The sequence below is a fragment of the Chrysemys picta genome, chromosome 11, assembly GCF_011386835.1.
Source record: "Chrysemys picta bellii isolate R12L10 chromosome 11, ASM1138683v2, whole genome shotgun sequence".
In the NCBI taxonomy this organism is placed as follows: Eukaryota; Metazoa; Chordata; order Testudines; family Emydidae; genus Chrysemys; species Chrysemys picta.
Window position 1 is genome coordinate 32621787 of NC_088801.1, and position 20107 is coordinate 32641893.

At 39.7% G+C, this 20107-nt stretch overlaps 1 protein-coding gene across 12 annotated transcripts in view; it reads right to left on the bottom strand.

Moving 5' to 3' along the window:
- Window positions 1-20107, bottom strand: part of RBMS1 (RNA binding motif single stranded interacting protein 1) — a 187161-nt gene that overhangs the window by 124052 nt on the left and 43002 nt on the right. For 2 of the 12 annotated variants that reach the window (XM_065560707.1, XM_008178467.4), the window contains exon 1: window positions 5449-5928. The exons of 4 other annotated variants lie outside the window; for them this stretch is intronic. In XM_065560707.1, the coding sequence (XP_065416779.1) occupies window positions 5449-5511 (63 nt within the window). In that variant the 5' untranslated portion in view covers window positions 5512-5928. Of the gene's footprint in view, window positions 1-4030; window positions 4122-5448; window positions 6009-6042; window positions 6100-20107 lie in introns of those variants that run through there. 6 more of the 12 variants (XM_065560709.1, XM_065560713.1, XM_065560711.1 and 3 more) reach the window with 6 other exon arrangements.

The window sequence follows — 20107 nt, forward strand, 5'->3', positions numbered from 1 at the left end:
GCTAACACATGGCTCTCCCCCCACTCTTCTCCTCTCTCTATTTGTAACTCATCCGTTCCCTTTCCTGTTGCATCAGGAAACTCTAAATACAGTGGCTTCTGCAGGGCGCTGTTATAATTACCACAGTGTACTGCAACTGTGAAACTTATGCAAAGTATGTAACAACTACTTCAACAAGCTAGAACAGGCAGAATTTAATGTGGTTATTTTGGCTTTCTAGAAATCCTTTCTGACTAACAGTTCACCAAGAATGAAAATGATACATTTTTTGGAAAATATTTAATTTGGCATAAAATTTTTTAAGACATAACATTTTCCCCTAAGCAGCTCTCGTTATAAAATAAAAGCATCTGCTTTACAGACCACTAAAAACTTTCATAAGAAGTTGAAGATAGTGAGCTCTGAAGGAATGCTAGTACAGAGTTCCTAGTCTCCATGACTTTTTATAACTTTTGTTTTATCCTGTTTCTCAAAACAAATCTAGACCAATAATAGAATCTTTAGAGCTGTGAAAAATGCACTCACCAGTACAAAAGAGATGTATTAGCAACAGCTACCATTTTCACCAACTCCCGTGAGAACATATTTTAAACCACCTTCTGAGGATTTTGTTTACTTGACTTTAGTTCTGTGGTGATGTATTATAAACCGTGTCAAGCCTCTGGAAAAGGTTCCCCCCACCCACTGAGTAATCCTGGTTTAAAGTTTACTACACTTTCTGAAATGTGTTAAGTCAAGCATTCATCAGAGTTGAAAGTTTGAAAAAAAGAAACAGCAGACATTCAAGCCAAAACATACACTTCTGTTTTCTCCCAATAAGCAAATATATATGTTTGTGTATACACACACACACAATCATATAATATACATATACACACACTTTAAAACAAACAATTAAGCATTCAAACAAATAGACAAACGGATAATCCAGCAACCTGTAAGAAAACTTAAACAGCAATTTCAAATTTTTCAAAATACAGAAAACATAATCAATCACTTTTTCTAATCTATAGTGTCGTATCTGACAGGTTAGGGTGCTTCCTTTTATTTTCTTTCATTCAAGTTTGTATTATACCTATAGAAACTCAATGATTGTTTATGCTTGAGAGATCAGATTTGCTCAGTGCTATACAAACATCTTTATAAGACATTACAAAAAAATAATAAATGTAAGATTTCTCTGCACTGATGTTTAATAGAAAAGCTGAGAGTCTGTAAGGTCATTAATGTCAAACATACTTCATATGCAACTGATCAGGTCAATGTAAGGAATAAAATAATACAAGTCTTACCAATTTGAAAAAACTATTTAATCATAATACAGCAAACTAACAGTTATAAACTAAAAGTGTATTTGGTCTCTTTCTCCAATCCCTTCCCCTCCCCCATACACGCACACTCATAGAACAGTACTGTGTAAGAACTATTTCTTAGATTTTTCTACGGAGTTTCATGCTTTAAAATTCTGACCATGCCAGTTATACTCCTTGATCTCTCATAAATTTAATGAGGTCGCTTGACATACACGTTTACAAAAAAGAAAACTGAAGCAAGAGGAGAAAAAAACCCCACGGATGGTATATAGGATTACAGGTATAGCATCTTGATACTTTAAACCCATCATCCTGAAAGTGAAACATTTTTTTGTCTGAGACTAGCAATGGTTTGCTTAATTTAAATGTTTTCTAAATGCCAGTTTTATCTTCAAACTCCAAGAAAACCCCGTCTATGACATAGAAATTGCTGTGAACAGAGCTACATGAAAGGATTAATCAACAGCATTGTATGTCAGTCTCTAAACAAGGCCAAACACTGAATCAGAGTTAGATTCCTCACGTGCAGTTACACCCAGTTAATCTGCTTGAAAGCAGCAAACTATGTAAATCTACTTATACTGGTGAGATAAACATTACACTCATCAAAATGTAACAAGAACCATTGTTACCAGGCAAAACTGTTAAAAATAAATTAAAAAAAAAATCACTAGGCTTTCTAACAGCAGCTCAGATACTGATCCAGAATCTACTGGTGAGTCTCAATGGTTACTTCATCCTAAACCTAAATAGCTACTTGCGCTGGCCCCCAAAAATCAGAGATGAGGAAAAGTGGGCTGAACACAGTGATTTAAAATCCCAAATCAAATGACTACAGCAGCTCTACAAAGAGCAGATGGAAGGGAGGAGGCCCAATTTTCCATCACATTGGCATTACACGGGCGTAAATATGTTGACTTCATTGTTGCTATCTTGGATTTACACAGGCAAAACTGAAAGGGGAAAATTCAGGCTCCCTATATACGTAGGTTGTAATGAAGTGAGATCTAAAAGAGTCTACAGCAGAGGGTGAAGAGGTATTACCACTTATTATAGACTCTTCACAGTAAATAGAATATCCTCCTTTAAAAGAAGAGTGAAAATATTAGACTGTATTTAGCCACTTTCACATAGCACGTATGATCACAACTGTTTTGACAGACAAACTACTGAAGGATAAAACCAACTGGGATAGGCAATGCATTCTTCAGCCAGACTTGAACTTGCATTCTGTTTTTGTCAGGGCACTACCTGCCAAGTTACTACTCACTTCTGCAGCTTTAAACTTTGACATGAGCTCAGTAAGAGCACTTTTAACGTGCTCATCTGTCCGCAATGCAGGCAAATCCTATTTAACACAGATGACTTCAGAGACCAGAGCTTGCTACTCACCCTACCACTATAGAAGAGGAAAAGATTAGGCACCACCCACCTCTGTCTGACCTGAAAATGAAGTAGCTGACTGGCTCCTAGGAGCCTGCGTACACAGAGAGATAGAAACAGATAGCAAGCATAGTACTATAATCACAGATTCCTTTGTAAAATGAACATTACTTTAGGCGACATATAGATTTTATCAGTGAAATCCTGGCCCCATTGAAACCATTGGGATTTTTGCTATGGATTAAAATGGGCAAAATTATATTATAATTCCTTCCACTAAAGCTGACAGCATACTTCTTTCCTTTTGCTGATAGATTGCAGTCAACTTTCAGCAACAATCTGGCACCAACCAGAAATTTTGACAGAAAAAACAGATTTTATCAAAGATTCAGGATTCTATTAACATCTTACACCATTCTGCTACCACTTAAAAACACATTATAATTGAAAAGCCAGCATGGGCTATCCCAGAGTATTTACTTTTCATTTTTAAAATTCTTTTAACTTCTTCTCTGGCTCATATACTGGATACTCCCTTTTAACATAAAAGAAAACCAGCCTCTTAGAATACAAATACAATTTTTTTGAAAATGGATTACATTAAATTGTACATCAATAAATCTACTTTATATCAAATGGAGGGTTAGACTCATATCCTGTGACACTAATTCACCCATGCAGGTGAAGTCTAAGTGAAAATAAAATCACCAAGTCACTCTTATTCCCAATGAAGTCAATAGGAGTTTTGCACAGACTTCAATGGGAAAAGGCTCAAACCACAGCTCCCTATGTAGGAAATGTCTGAATAGAGAATGGCTAAACACTAACAAAAGAAAGCTCTGGTACCCAGGGTCTAAGGTCTACATAATACCCATGCATTCATTTCTTCCTCTACTACTGAAAAAGAAAAAAAAAAGTCTGTTTGTTTTTCTAATTTAGTCAGGCCTTTTAGTTCTTTGAATCTAAGGAGTGCACTGTGAAAAGAAGAGCATCTTATCAGCATGCTCCAGACCAGCAGGCTAACTCAGATCCTTACACAAAACATACAGCCCTTCAGTAAAGAGGCCTCACCCTTAGAGTTGTCCTCCCTATTTCCTTGCTAACACCCTGTTGCACGCTAACAAACAAATGAACACACCAGACCCTAAGGTGCCTTACTTAATTAACTATCCTTTCAGGTAATGTAAGAAAATAGTGTCTAATACATTGGCTTCCCTTACAAAGTATGCAAACACACGATACAAGAGCTGAACTATGGTTGCATCTGGGGGATTTGTTTTTTTTTTTTTAAATCACCACCCAATAATCATATTTTATTACATACAGACACACACTTCAAATGCGAGAAGCAATGATCACACATTGTTGGGTGTCATCTGCAGAATGTTGTTGAGATATCATCATAAGTGATTTGTATTGTAAGGATGTTTCTTTAAAATGGGGGAAGAGAGCAGCAAATTATGAAAGCTCACTTAAACTCTAAGTAAAGATAAACCTAATGTACACTGTTGCACTGGTTAATTATCATAATCCTAATCATTCACATGCTTACCTATCAGAGAAACATACATGAATTTTAATTTTAATTTTTTTAAAATTAAAATCAGTAATTCCATGAAACCCTGTAGTAAAGTGACGCTGTTACAATGTGATCTGATCTGATATTTCTATCTTTAATGCATCCCAACTCCAGACAGAATGACAATGCCTCCTGCACCATTATGATGATAAATTAATTTGTTTCCACTGCTCAGGGAGGGGACGGGGGCGGGGACTCAAAAGGTGATTTCTGTTTCCCCCTCCCCAGCCCACAAGAAAATAAATGACGGTGTGTGGTGGTGGTGAGTTGGTTGGGATTTTTTTTGGTCAACCAAGCATCTTGCCACTGACTTCTAATCCATGTAACCTTTTCTATACAAGCACAGGGTCCTCACTTTTTCTGACAAACCTAAAGCACATGCTTTTTGTTTGTTTGTTTGTTTGTTCGGTCAAAGGTTTAATTAAAACTGGTCTGTTTTGTAATAAATACTATGTGACAAAGCCAATACTAAAAATCAGAAACAGGAAACAGTTTTCCTAGTCTCTCCCACCCCCACCGCAGCAAAGGATGTTGGTCTAACCATTCCAGCTGTTTTCAAAACTTAAGATGCTAAAATGTCCGTTTCAAAACAGTTCCATAGATGTGAATGGTTCAAGTTTATCAAAACTATCTGTCTGCTCATAAAATGTCACAGGATTTCCCTTGTACTGCTAGGGGAAGGGGAGAGAGGGGGTGGGGGGAGCTGAAGCTCAGCAGCGAGCCGAGGTTTTTTGGAGGGTATGGGGGTTTTTGTTTGTTTTGAAAGCACGTTCGTCCTTTTTGTCATTTTATCAGAAAGGAAAACATTCAGTCTGAAGTTTCGATTTTCAATGCATGTTGCAACTTCACTCCTTACCAAAAAAAAAAAAAAAAAAAAAAAAAGTGTTGCAGAGCTCAGCAAAGCCAGGGCTCCCTGGGCGTCACACAACACGCCTCTCCGCTGCTAAGGCCACCCGGCTGAAGTCGCCTGACCGACACCAGATCTCCTCTCTTTCGGGTACTCAGCAAGGTCACCACCACGCAGCCTCGGAGAGGGGACTCTCCGTACAAGGCAGCGGGACGGGCGCAGCTGATCGCTAAGAGACTGGAAGTTACAGCCCCTGCCACTCACATCCCCCCCCCCCCCGTACCCACTCCTCCCCCTCCCGGGGAGGGGGAGCGCTACTCTCTTACCTGTTTCCTATAGGGAGTCCTGCTGCCGCCCGCCGGGTTACTGCTGCTATTGGGGAAAATCATCGCCCCGCCTAAGCCCCAGCTTCCCCTCGGGATGGGCAGCAAGTTTTGTGCCAACTTGCGCGCAGGGGCGGCTGCGGTGCGGGGCGAGGTGCCTCCCTCCCTCCCCGGCGGCGGCGGCTGCTGCTGCCTCCGAGCCGGAGTTCCGCGCACGACGACGCCTCTCTCCCCCTTCCGCTCCGGGGATCAGCAGCGCGGCGCCTACCCGAGCAGCAGCAGCCGCGACCGAAGAGAGTTCATTGATCTGGCGGCGGCGGCAGCAGCGGGCGCTTCCCCAGCAGCGGCAGAGCCGATCCCACCTACCAGCGGCCTCAACCACCGCCCAGAGAGAGAGAGCAGCGCCGCAGGAGACAGCCCACAGCAGGCTCTGCGCCCGGCCCCTGCGCCCGGCCTGCCCAGCACGCCGCCGCCTCCTGCCCTGGCCGCTCTGCTCTGCGCAGCGGCGCTCGGCTGCCGCCCACTGCGCGGGACCCCGGAGGAGCAGGCGGCGGCCGCCCCTGTCCCGCCGAATGGTTGCTCCTGGCCCCCGCATACCGCACATTCCACGGTGCAGCCAGCAGCTCCCTGCGCACCAGCGGCGGCAGCACTGCGCCCCTGGGCTAGGCGCTCCGCGGCCAGGCGAGCGCACCGGGGGGGGTGTCGCCTCCGCTGCACCTGGGGAAGGGCCCGAATATGCAGCCAGCAGGGGTCTAGTCTAGCCCTTTAATTTGCAGGGCCAGCAGCAAAGCACCCCCCGCCCCCCCCCCCAGCCCTCCTTCCCCGGGCTGGGCAGAGCTGCGCCTTCGATAAAGCTGTGCAGCCTGGCCCGGACGCACAGTTCAGTCTCACAAACGCAGGGGGAGACAGGGCCAGAACCGGCCAGCCTAAGGTTTTGCATGCTCGACCTCTAGACCAAGGTGGAAACCAGGCGCAAATCCAGAATGGATCGAAACTCGTTAAAGGGCTGAGAAGGGGGCAACTTCTCATGTGGCCAGGGATCTGAAAACTAACACCTGGATCTGGAATTTTGCAGTGGCTCAAACCAAAACCTTGGATCCAAACAACCCTAAACTTTGGGGCTAGAAGCCACCATGCTCGTGAGCCTGTTTAAAAACTTACATAGTCAGAAATCTGGTTCAAAACTTTGCAGTTTGTGTACATCTCTTCAAATATGTGATTCCCTTTCTTACACGGGATCAGAGAGAGACTGCAAGTTTACTTTTCAAAAGGACCAAAACCCTCTTCCCCTTGTAGTCAATAAGAGTTTTGCCAGTGATTGATTTTGCCTGTGTGAAATCTACTGGATTGTCCCTCATGGCCTGAAAGAAGAACTAAAGTCATTAAGTCCAAAATCTTGCCTTATGGTCTGAGATAGCTAGCACAGTTTTGGGGAATTCATCCATCCTAAATCCCACCAATCCCTCCAAATAATTTTTTTTGAAGTTTGAGGGAAATCCTATTCCCCCATAAAATTTAGGGCCTTGGGGAGTTTTGCAATTACTGGAAAATTAGATTCCTAACGTTTGTTGAGGAAAAGGGAGGCAAATGCCTTCCAAATTTTAGATGTGTTATTCAGAACTCTCAACCCTTTTTGTTGTGCCCTATCATTGGTTACGACTGGTTTATCTATAAAATAAAATTAGACTTTGTTCAACTCCGTAGTTTCATAGAGATGACTCTGTAAGAGGACCTTCCAATGAGGACACCTAGTTCCAAGGTTTTCTTTAGTATTTTTTATTCTCTTCGATAGTAAGCACTCACTCCAAAAATGGATTAGGAACATGGATTGCTGGGAAGAAACATAGATTTGCCATTTGGTTCAGCACTGAAATGTTGAGCTGCATACCAAAACTGCTATGCCAGCTCTATAGTGTTTGGTGCTGGTAGCAACTTGGAAAATGTCCACCCCTCTGTACCTTCAGTTTCTTTTTGCAATAAGCAGTCACTAAATATTTTGGTGCCATAGCACTTCGCTGCCCTAGACAACAGCATACTCTAGTATAGCCAACACTGAAAAAGCAGTGCCTCTTGGCAGAACTGTTATCTGTGTAACAGTAAACACCACCAAAACACACAAAAAAACCCACACAGCACTTAAAAACTGAACTCATCCACAGTTACATTCCATGTTAAACCTGACCTTTGAATAACTGTTCAGAACTAGTCAAAAACCACTCCCGATGTGTGGTATGTGCACATGCTATCTTACTTCTGCATGCTTTGAATTAGTATTTCCAAGGGAAAAGAAGAACTGCACAAGGCTGGCAGCACAGTCTTCTAGTACAGGCGAGTCCCATCTTACGCAGGAGTTCCGTTCCGCGGTTAGTGCGTAAAGCGAAAACCGCGTATAGTCAAAATTACATTGAGTTGAATGGCGGGCAGAATCGCCCGCACTACAAGTACAGTATTAAAATTGTTATTTTTCTCTTTTTTTTTTCCGACCGCGTAAAGCTGAAATTGTGCATGTTAAATGCGCGTAAGATGCAACAGACTTGTAGTCAACAAAAGTGAGAAAGATTTTCACGAATCCTCTACTCTTACAAAATGACTTTGGGAGTAGGAGACACCTGAATTGATATCTTCCTCCTGCCCCCAGATAACAAAGGCTTCTGAGGAACTTCAGTTTTCCCTTGTTTCCCACCCTTTCCCAATACACTTAAAAACAGGCAGGATGTAGACATTCCATATTCCATCACAGGTATTTTTAAAGCACCAATCATTGTGGTACTTAGATATCATTACAGGAATTAAAAGATTTAAGAACATTTCAAAAGGGAACTCTAAAAGCGGGAACTCTGCACTTTCATTCCCAGGTTGCTATTCTTTAGAGAGGATGTGGATTTCCCTCTTGTGGATTCAGTATGTGGCACGTGTTTTTTCAGGGACACTATATATTTTGGTTTTTTTAATGTTTGAGGTATAAAACATGTAACATTAAACCATTCTGTGAAAATTTGAATAGAAAACATCACCCTCAAGAGAGATTTCTTTTATTTATACTTTTGTTTAAAGGAGATTTGCAATGGCATTGTCAGAGGAGAAAATGTATTAACCTTGATGTCCTGGCCAAAGTAACATTCAGCCTACTAAAATTCTCCCTGCATATCAAAATGTATACAGTAATTTTCCTCAATTCTTGCCCTAAATTATGAAATAGTCTTGCCTTGTGTGCTGTTAAACAATAGCTATGTTCTACCCCAGAGCTGGCAGTGACATTTTAGTGATGTAATGGTGGGTGAAGTGATTTCTGTGTCTGAGACTGAGTGTGCGTGAGAGAGAGAGAAGACTAATAAGGCTCGACAGTACCTTCTGGGAGGAAAAGTGTTCTATATGTTTAAGATTTTACTGAGCACTTTTCCTACATCTTTTCTAGGATAAAAGGATCATCACTTGTTTGCAAATAAGACACTCAGTCTTACCCTGCTAAGAGTAAAAATATTGAAACAGGCTCTTTGAAATGTATACAGAAGTGGACATTTAAATCACATTTGTCAAGGAAATTAATATTAATTGTGTTATAACAGATGTGAACATATGTGTTAGTATGCAGGCACCTTCCTGGTTAAAGTTATAAATATGCAATTCAGTTTGTTCCTGAGGGGAATTGGTAAGCATGGAGGTTCTAAAGGTACCTTGATTAATATTTTGACAGTTTCTTTAACTACCAGGAGTTGCTTAGTCAAAAAAGAAGGCAGCTTGCAGAGCAGAGCTAGTTACATTTTGTGGTTAAAATCTTCGTTCATTGCATGTTTATTGTTCAGAGATAGTTAAAAGATGTGTATTTGTGGATAAATTAAGGCCAGATCTGAGTTGAGCATACCACCAAGGGGTATCTGAACACCTAGACAGCAACAGGAAGCCTTCAAAGGAGCTAGAGAATATCTGGAAAACTTGGAAGCTTCCAAGTAATTACCATCAATCTCAGCAAACAGCAGATTGGTGAAACTAAACTCTTATTCTGTAAACAGTTCCACATACATAAATCACAGCTTCATGATTCAAATCAAATCCATGGTTTCTTACTGTACACAAAGCTAAATGAACTCTGTGGAAACCCTCCATCAAAGGTCATTCACTGCTGTGGTGGGACAGGTAGTGTTTCTACCACTTCCCTCCCTAGAGGGTTCTGTTTTAGTAGGGTAACTTTAGTTTCCACTAGGGGCTCCTAGGAGCCTAGTCTGGATGTGCTGAATTCATGCATTCTGCCAGCTGCCCTGGCCATGTCCCCTTGTGAGCCAGTGCCACCCATATGGGGGGGCTGTCTACACACACCCCTGGTGCAGGGAAAGTTATGAGCACTTTGCACTCTCCCCTTCCAGATGGGTCTTTCTACCATCATGGTCCTTTGTCACAGTATGTGTCAATCTATGAAGCCCAGCCCACTGAGCAAAAGGATAAAACCTGTAATCACTTCTGCAGTCAGCGCTGTTCCAAAGATGTTTCTCCTTGTAATTTAATTGACTTTATTCCACATATCATGAACAGTGACATCTAAATCTAAAAGTGGGTGTGCCATACTGACACAAAGGAATGCTCAGAGTCAATTTACCGCACTGGGTAAAGATCTTCCAGTGTATGACACAAAACAGGTCATGCAGGTGGATGCTGAGAAGCGGAACAATGCATAAGAAACATTTTAAAATATGCTAGATGGGATATGAAAACAAACTGCATGTTAGGAGTGCTGAGCATTTCCTGGGGGGGAAATGCTGTCAAGGGAGCTGACAGCATCACACAAAATCAGACTTTAACTTTAGCACTAAATTGTTAAGAGATGGAGCAAAAAAGCATTTAAGATAATGGCCCATGGAATAAAGCAAACTAAATTACAAGGAAAGCTGCCTCAGTGACTGTTAAATAATCTCCCAATTAATTGCTTTTGTTTAAGCTTTATGTATCATAAGTTAAGTGTCCGGATGACCAAAAGTAAAAAATAAATAAATCATATTTTGCTAAATGAGAAAGTGAGGGAGAAGTCAGCAGAACATGGAAGAAATTAAAGTCATGAACATGCAAAGTGCTTCTATACATAAACTACAATATGACATTTTTCTTGGGAAAAGGAAGGACATACTGAAGAAACAATGATTTCTGCAAAAAAACTTACAACTTACTAAGAGGCAGAAGAAAGATACACAAACAGAGAAAACTAAGAGAATGAGAAACAGTTGTTTAAGAACATATTCCTAACATTACAAAAATAGTCACAGGAATATATACAGAAGTCAAATAGTCAAAAGTAAGAATGCAACCTCCTGCCTACGTTCAAGAGCAAAAAGTAAAGACAGATCAGACTCTTCAGGGAAACCATTTTCACCAGGGCTGACTCAAAACAGCTGCAGCAAGATATCCAGATTTAAATTTTGGAATTTGATTTTTAAAAATGCTGTATCACGACTGATATCACACCCATTCTTTGTCATCTTCACCTATCCAGAAATCCAGTTCTAATCCCACCCTACCATTTCATCTCCTTTTTCAAAACAAGTTCTTCCTCTAGCGTAAATCTCTGATTCCCTCTCCCCTTTTTTCCATCTGTTCCACAGCTCTATGCTGTCTTTTCCCTGTAACTCTCTTTGAGTAAAATTCACTTTTATTAATGCTGCCAAATTTAGTGTATGTGAAATGCTCTGGCCATTGAGTTGGTTCTTCTTTTGAAATTTCCCCTTAAAATCTACCTTTCCATTTTAATTTATGACTGACTTCTTATTTTGTGAAATGTTGTATGAAGGACATATTATAAAAGCAAATCACACCATAATAGGTAATTTTTTTGATTTTCTTCATTGATTATTAGTGCAAAGAATGTGAATATAGTGAATGATACAATCTATTGTTAATACCATACCAGCACTTTGTAATATTATGGAATGTATTATTTATTTCTTGAAAGCCATGGTCAAGACATTACTTCATAAGAGCATTTCCACTGTCAAAACAAATGCCCCTTTGCTTATCATATGCTGTACATTCTGGGAAGTTTAAGTCTGAAAGATATTACTGTAATGCATTATAATACAACAGGAATCTAAGGAAGTTGCTTATATTTGACAAATTAGGTAATGACAACACAGGACAAAAACCAACCATGGTTTGTGAAACTAACCAAAGTGACTCAAAAGAGCTGAACTCTGCCATTGGTATGATAATGCCAGACACTTGTTGGAACCTATACAACAATTCAGATTCTATAAACAATTGCCAGAATTACTGTAAAACAAAGTAATAAAGATGGAGTGAGATGACAAAGTATATAGGTAATATTAACCAGTAAAGCAGTGAAAACAGTGCAAATTCATTACTTCATCAAGAGTTGCATACACTTAAAGAAAGACTTAAAATATCCAGCTACTCTGATATAATTATTTGCTCACTGTTTTGTATATTTAGGGAGGGGGGAGGAGTAGGTGGAGACAGGGAAAAGTTACTACTACTTAACATTTTTTATGAAATGATAAATGATCTCTTGGAAATATTTGTATGCATAATTATGAGTATGTTGAAACTAAGGATGGTAATAAAAGAGAGAGAAAATCTGGAAATACCCAAACATACTTTGTAAAGCATCAAAATAAAGGTGTTCCATAAAGCAAAGCTTGGTTACATATGCTGATGCTCCAGCAGAGGATGGACCATGTGAACCAATATTTTTCTCCTACTACAAACTGGCTAAGTTTTATTTATTTCTTAGAAACTTCAGAAATAAGGAAGAGACAGAAAGAAATGCAAAGAAACCTACAATCAAAATGTGTTTGAAGATAAAATAAATAGTCAGAAATACTAAAGAAAGGGAATGTTGTTTAGTGGTTAGAGTATGGAACCGAGAGTCAGTAAAACTTATGCATTTTATTCCCTTCTGCGTCACTGTTTTCATATCTGGGACTGTGGACTGACATCAGTGGGGTATTTCAGTGCTCAGAACTTCTGAAAATCCGACCCCAAATCTCTCTGTGGCTCAGTTTTCATAACTATAAAATTGGGAGAGTGCTTAAGTGATTCACAGAGATGTTGTGAAGATGTTTGTAAAGAACTTTGAACCCTTGAATTAAAGTTAAATGCTATTAACTGAAACAAATTCTCTAATAAAACAATGAAGAAGACTGGCATAGCTACATACATCCTATCATCATTGGTTGCCAAAATAGGTCATTATAAAAAAAGGAAATAGAGGCAGAAAAAAGGAGTAACTTAAAATATGGCATAGCATACAAAAGAATAGCAAACATGTGACAAACTGGAACATGGGACATTATTGCCATTAATGGCAAGACTAGGCCACCAGCCCCAAGCTGCATGCTTGCAGAAACCTTGAAGAAAATAAAGGGCAAAAGTTTCCTCTGTACTCTGGATAACTATCCCCAGTTCTGAACTTGCAAAAGATCCACATGGCAGACTGGAGAGAAGAATTTCCCACTCCACAGATGATAGTATTCACATCGATAGCTTAGATCAAAAACAAAATCAAGACTCCTTCCCAACTATGCCTTTGTCCCAACATTGACTCTTGCTAATTTTTAAAACCGTGATTTCAGAAAATGTTCCCTGGAACCAAGTACTGTTGTATTTGTTTGACATGCTGATTCAGCTCTTGGCCTCCAAGCTGCCAAGAAGGTATCTGTGAGTGTCAGCTGCTGTGTGAAAAGGAGGAGGTCATCAAACTCATTTCATAATTCACTGAACAGCTATCAACTAAAAACAATTTTTGGCTACCACCATTCAGAGCTATAACTAGCAATGAATTTCTTGATCATCCCCCCCAATTACTACCTCAACTCCCATGACAAGAACTAAATATCAGTCCAACCAATAGTTCCAGCACCAATTTCCACTTTCAAAGATTGCATTTTTCCACTTATTATTCTGAGGTGCATGTTGTGCAGTAGACATAAGAAAACAAATTTCCATTTATGTGCAAAATTATTTACGGTGCTCCTCATTAGAGCCATCATTTCAATTCCTATCACTCTAAACTTCGAGGTGAATATTTATCTTCAATAATCATTAAATTCATCACAGATGACTAAGAACACTTTATTTCAGGGACCAATTTAAGGAGCCTTAGTTTTCACTAAGCTATTTACTTGCTGTTCTGTATTAAGTGTCTCAAGCTGGCAACAGTGCAAATCACTGTTGGAAAGTATTTCAGAAAAAAGTTTGGTGAAGTAATTGACTTGCATTCACAATAAAGCTTTATATTTATTTTATTAAACAGATTCTGAAAGTTCTATTGATCAATTTCCACTGAAATCACGTAATGGTCTATGCATGAAATCCCTACTGAAATCAGTAGAATGTTTGGTCAAAAATTTAAAGTAGAACATGGGGTGAAATCCTGGCGCTGCGGCAGCCAATGGGAATCTTGCCCTTGTCTCCAGAGGAGCCAGGATTTCATACAGGGCTCTTATTTTTCATCCTAGGATATGGGAGACAGTTAAGATTTACAAATGCACATATAATTGGGCCCCAGAAAAGTCAGGAAGTTTCTAGTTAAGGTTGCTACAATGATCTGACCTCATCCCCATTGTGAAGTTGTACTACAATAGGTTTGGGTGAACTAGTCTGGGCAAAGAAAGAACAAACCTGAACTTTTGCCCATTACCTGAACGTTCTTTGACATTCTCCACTGCTTTAGTAACTCTTCTTTATCTTAGCCAGTTACAGCTCCTCTCTGGGGCTCCACACAGCAAGGGGTCTCCCAATTCCAAGATCTCAAAGGGAGACTTCCATCAGAGCCAGTGACAGGATCTTCACACTGTCCCGCTGCCAGCAGTCCAAGTGACTTACAGTTATTTCTGAGCATAGTGCTTACTACCAAATGTAGGTCCATAGAGTTCAATGCAAACACTTCAGAGTTTATGGAATTCTAGAACAGCGGTTCCAAACTGTGGATCAGGACACCAAAGTGGGTCATGACCCCATTTTAATGGGGTCACCAGGACTGGTGTTAGACTTGCTGGTGCCTGGGACTGAAGGTCCAAAGCCCAAGTCCAAGCCCCGCCACCCGGGGCCAAAGCCCGACTCCCACCGCCTGGGGCTGAAGCCAAAGCCTGAGGCTTCACCCCTGGGTGGCGGGGTATGGGCTTCGGCTTCAGTGCTGGGTGGCGGGATTCAGGTTATAGGTCCCCTGCCCCAGGCTGAAACTCTTGGGCTTTGGCCTCCCACCTAGGATGGTGGGGCTCGGGTGGGCCCAGGCTTCATTCTCCCCTCCCATCCCCCCAGGGTTGTGTAGTAATTTTTGTTGTCAGAAAGGGGTTGTAGTGCAATGACGTTTCAGAAACGCTGCTCTGGAACATTAAGGATTTCAGCAGCTGGCAATAGGGTCACTCCAGGGTTTGTTACTGGGAAGAACTAGGGAATGGATCTGGTAAGTAGAATTGGACTATTTTCTCCATGGTATTTAATTGTGCAACTACCCAGACATCTGCATTTGCGCACATTGGTTTCTATGTTTCTTTATCAAGTTCATCTCTGGTGTAACTGGACACAACTCCAATAAAGCCAGTGGATTAACACCAGGGTTAAAACTTGGTCCATTATGTTGATGTGATACCTTTTCTGGTGATGTGCCAACAAGAGGTGAAAGTCAATAAATATCACCTTCCATCCTATTAAAAGATAAGTATTTTACCCCTCCAAATCATAAATATCACTGAAAAGATATGGCTTGGGAGTTTGTAATATCATAATCACACACTGCTTTGGACTATGTTATGTCTTATGTTATGCATCCGAAGAAGTGGGCTGTAGTCCACGAAAGCTTATGCTCTAATAAATTTGTTAGTCTCTAAGGTGCCACAAGTACTCCTGTTCTTCTTTTTGCGGATACAGACTAACACGGCTGCTACTCTGAAACAGGTCATTAATGTAATCTAGTGTGCCACAGTCTAGTCCAAAACAACATCCCATTATGTTTGATGAAGTAAGCTGTGAAAAACAGGTGAGTTTTGTACACCCACAGGTAGCTTGTGTGCTGTAATACTGATATGTACTTTATAAACTATGAGAGGTTACAACTTTGAAAAGCAAACATACCCGCTTCTTATATTTTCATTGTAATCAGCTACTTTAAAGCAGGCAGTCTCATTACTATAAACTGCACTGGAGGCATTTTTGACTTGCAAAGGAATTCATAAAAATCATGTCAGATCATGTCAACTAAGAGGTTATATAAATCACATTTTTCTACAAAGTGAAAAATACATTTCACATCCAAGAAATTTCAGATTGGTTTATGAATAGAGCCCACTGTTTTAGAACTTTGTGATGAATCTTAACATGACTGTGGGCCCCAATAAACCAGACAATATGAAAAGGAAGTTAAAAACCTAAAAAAGGCTGGATCTTTGTATATTATTCCTCCTACCCACTATACTTTCACCAAGGCTGTTATTCCAGTCCATGGAAAGACCAGTTCCTGAGAGGTCCTAATCCTGCAAGGCATTATGTTCACTGCATACACACAGAGAAATTAGATAAAAACCTAACTACTCTTGCTGGAAGGCTGCAAAGTAACACTACTTTATTTCTTAGAAATCAAATTGCTAACACACAAGAACCATAAAACAGAGAGAGACAAAGCAAGCTGCTCCCTAAAACAACGAGACACAATTCACCCCAAGCTAGCTGTTTACAGACTGACTGCTGCTCCCAGATACTTCACTACAAAGCCCTTTAGTCTGCAAGCAAGGTCAGGAAAAACCCTTACCACCCCCACCCTTGAAGTGATAACTTGCAATTCCAACACAGTCCTCAATATACCACACAAAGCAATTAAGCATGCACACAATTTAAGCATATGTTCATATAAGTGGTCTTCTTGAAGATACTACAGCCTTTGTCTACACTAGGAAAAAAGGTGTGTTCTTAACTCAAGTTAGCTAAATCCAAGTGACAAATCAATTTGTAGTTTTCACATGTGTTATTGGGTCAAGGTAAACCCTAGGTTCCCCCATAGTCTTTAACTCAACCTGCTAGTATGTGTTAAAACTACAAACTGACTTGTGTTACTTTGTGTTACCTTGTGCTAGCTAACTCCAGGTAAGAACCCACCCTTTTTCCAAGTGAAGGTGCACCCTAAGATTTCTCATGTGAGCACAATTTCTATGTGCATGGTTTTGCAGGATTTGGACCAGCGTGAATAAAAAAAGGAGGCAAAATTAATTTCAGGTGTAATTCACACACACTGATTATCTTCAACACATATTACACCACAGATGAATTTGGTCAAATGCTCTTAATTCATGTAAAGAAAACAGGAAGCTTGTGAGGCTATTACCTGAAATAGGGATAACTACATAAAATGCAAACACAGCTAGATGTCTATGGAAAAATATTTTTTAAACAAAAAAAGGTAAAGTTTTGTCTGAAAGCTAAGGCCCTATCGGAAATCCCTTCGAGCAGATTCACTCAAAAGAAAAAACTCATTTTTGTAACAATTTTCAGATGAAATATTTTGACATTATACCAATGTAGCAGACAGCGAAGAGAGTACTCATTTCCCCAGAAATGATGCCTCTATTCCTCAGAATATATACATCAATAATTTAGACTACTTTTGAAGTCTTTAATAAAACAAATTGCACCATTTGTCAATTTACCAAAAGGTTAATGGAAACATGTATTACTCAAACATTTCAATTTAAGACAATTATATCACCTTACTATCAATATACTGTATTCTATCTTCCACAGTACAATTATTCTGTTGGCTTAATTGATGAAAATTAGTTAATTAATGATTTTCCATTACATCAATCTGTCAAAATTCAAGCACTGAATCAATTGCACTACAATTGGTTTGTTAAAATATAAAACTGTTAAATAATCAACAACTCATTAACTACCAGCTACTACCTGATTCTCAGTGCTGATTACATGAAATTAGCAGCTCACTTAATGATGGGAATTATTTTATGATACATTGCTCCAGATGTTATTTTGTGGTGTACTACTAAATTGTTACTTTTTACAATTTCTTTCAGGAGTTGTGAACCATAAAATAAAAGCACCGAATAAGCAAAAAAATAATATCTTCATGCAGAGAATCTCCAGGTTTCAAGTACAGGATTTAATGCTATTTACTGTACTATTAAGCTTATTTGGTAGCTGATCAAACTAATCAAAATGTAATTTGGAAGAGTTGGTAGAAACATGTGGTGAATGTATACTCTCTTTTCACTGAACTCTCAGCTCTGACCACAGTCAAAACAGAAAGTAAATACCTACTTACAGCTTTAAGTACTGGAATATAAGATCTATAAATCATAGAATCATAGTACTAGAAGGGATCACAACGATCATCTAGTCTAACCCCTTGCCAAGATGCAGGATTTGTTGTGTCTACACGATCCGAGACAGATGGCTATCCGGTGTCCTTTTGAAAATCTCAAAAATACATTAGCAAAATGCCCATGCCTTTTGTCCTCAGATCTGAGACCTGGTCTACACCTAAAAATGAGATCAACCTACATCACTCAGGGCTGTGAAAAACTGTGCACTCTGCATGACTTAGTTAGGTCAACCTAACCTCCCTGCACTGTAAACTCAGCTAGGGCAATGGAAGAATTCTTCCGTCAATTAACTACTGCCTCTTGGAGAGGTGGATTACCAACATCTATGGAAAAATCCCTTCCGTCAATCCAGGAAGCACCTACACTACAGCACTACAGTGGCAGAGTTTCAGCACTGCAGCTGAGCCACTGTAGCTGTCCTGTGGAAGACATACCCTCAGTTGGATTTGCAAATGAAGCCATCTTTGTTTAAAAACAATACTGCAATACTAAACAGAGTACCATGTATGTTTGAAATCTGATTAATAAAGTTGTGTAACTGTTAACATAAGAGTGTAAAAATGGTGTGATTTAGCAATCTGAATCTAATATCTGAATATTAGTGTCTTATACATATAAAAGGAGTGTGCGTGTGTTTAGCACATGTGTATAATGAGAAAACTTAACTTCAAAATTTCACTCTATACAAATCTTCCTTTAAAGGCTAAGCTCACGGTTACACTTATTTCCTATTCAGTCATTTTCTTAATTAAAACCATTGAACTTTAATGTGAAATACAATCATTACAAAACCAGAAAGGAATCTGAACAATAACAGACTTAGGCACGTGGACAATATAATAATCATAAGTGATGTAAACAACAATTGCTGTTACTGTCTGGTCTGATTGAATCAGAAGATAGCAAGAGTCAAAACCTATCTCCTGCATAGATAATAGCCACTTTACAGCTCTTTGGTTGTATAGGCAAGTCACACGTGCAAGATTTGTTGCACAGAAAGCCAGCCTTCTCCAAGATGATTGGCTCTTCAGCTTCTTTGGAGTGGGTTGGAGAGGAACTCACAACTAAATGCTCAACAGACTCTAAGATGACATAGTCTATGTCTACTTAGCACTTTTGTCAGTCAAACTTTAGTCAGCCAGGGTGTGAATAAACGACCCCCTGAGCAACATAAATTTTACTGACAGAAGCACAGGTGTGGACAGTGCTATGTCAGCGAAAAACACTCTCACGCCAACATAGCTACCACCTCTCATGGAAGTGTCTTTATTATGCCAACAGGAGAGCTCTCCCGTCGACATAGACCATCTGCACAAGACACACTACAGCAGTGCAGCTGAGCCACTGTAGTGCTTCCAGTGTAGAGTAGCCCTAAGAGATCACGACTGACAGCATAGGCCTTAGTTTAGGGAGGAGTTACTATACATCATCATAAAAAAGAGTGAGGAGGCCAGTTCATAGCCTGAATAATATTAGAACTCTGGCTTCCTGCTGCCTGCAGTTCCTACAAAGGATTATCATATTTGGCCAGAAAGATGCCATTTCTGATTGGAATAGTCAAAAGGTTTGAAAAATAGCCGCACAAATATTACATTTGACAAGTTTAGTATAACACATATTACATTCTTTAGCACTTAAAAGTGAAAGACAATTTCTCACTACAAGGCTTACAGGGATGGTAGGTACCTAGAACTGATTAATCTAACAGATCCTAAAGTAACCTCCATGCCTACACTGGTTTGGGTTACACTTTAACTTTAATTATTAGCTAACTATACAATGCTTGATTGTTAAGCTTGAAAATCTTGTTGCAAAAAAACAAACAAAAAATCCAAGTGATATCACAGTCAAATATTCAGAAAAATGGGTATACTATGTCTTACTGTATCAGAGGGGTAGCCGTCTTAGTCTGGATCTGTAAAAAGCGACAGAGTCCCATGGCACCTTTAGTCTATAAGGTGCCACAGGCCTCTTTGTCGCTTTTTATGTCTTACTGATTATTTTTTCAGCTACCAGTATACTCTTAAGAATTTCTAAAACAAAGTGAAAACCGAGATTTTCAGATTTATATCCAGGAAGATAATGATTATGCAAACTTTAAGGAGAGACGTGATTTTTTTTCTTCATTTTGCCCCAAAGATAGTATTTCTTTCAATTACTTCTCCCAGCTCATTTGGGGTTTTTTTTAACTGTATTGAATTCAAATTTAAAAAAAGATAAAACGGAAAAAACCTCTCATGTTAGTTTTTAATACGTATGTAGTTTTATGTGTCTAATTTTGAGGCTCTTTCTGCCAGTTAATGGGATTTTTTTCCACTGATTTCAATGGG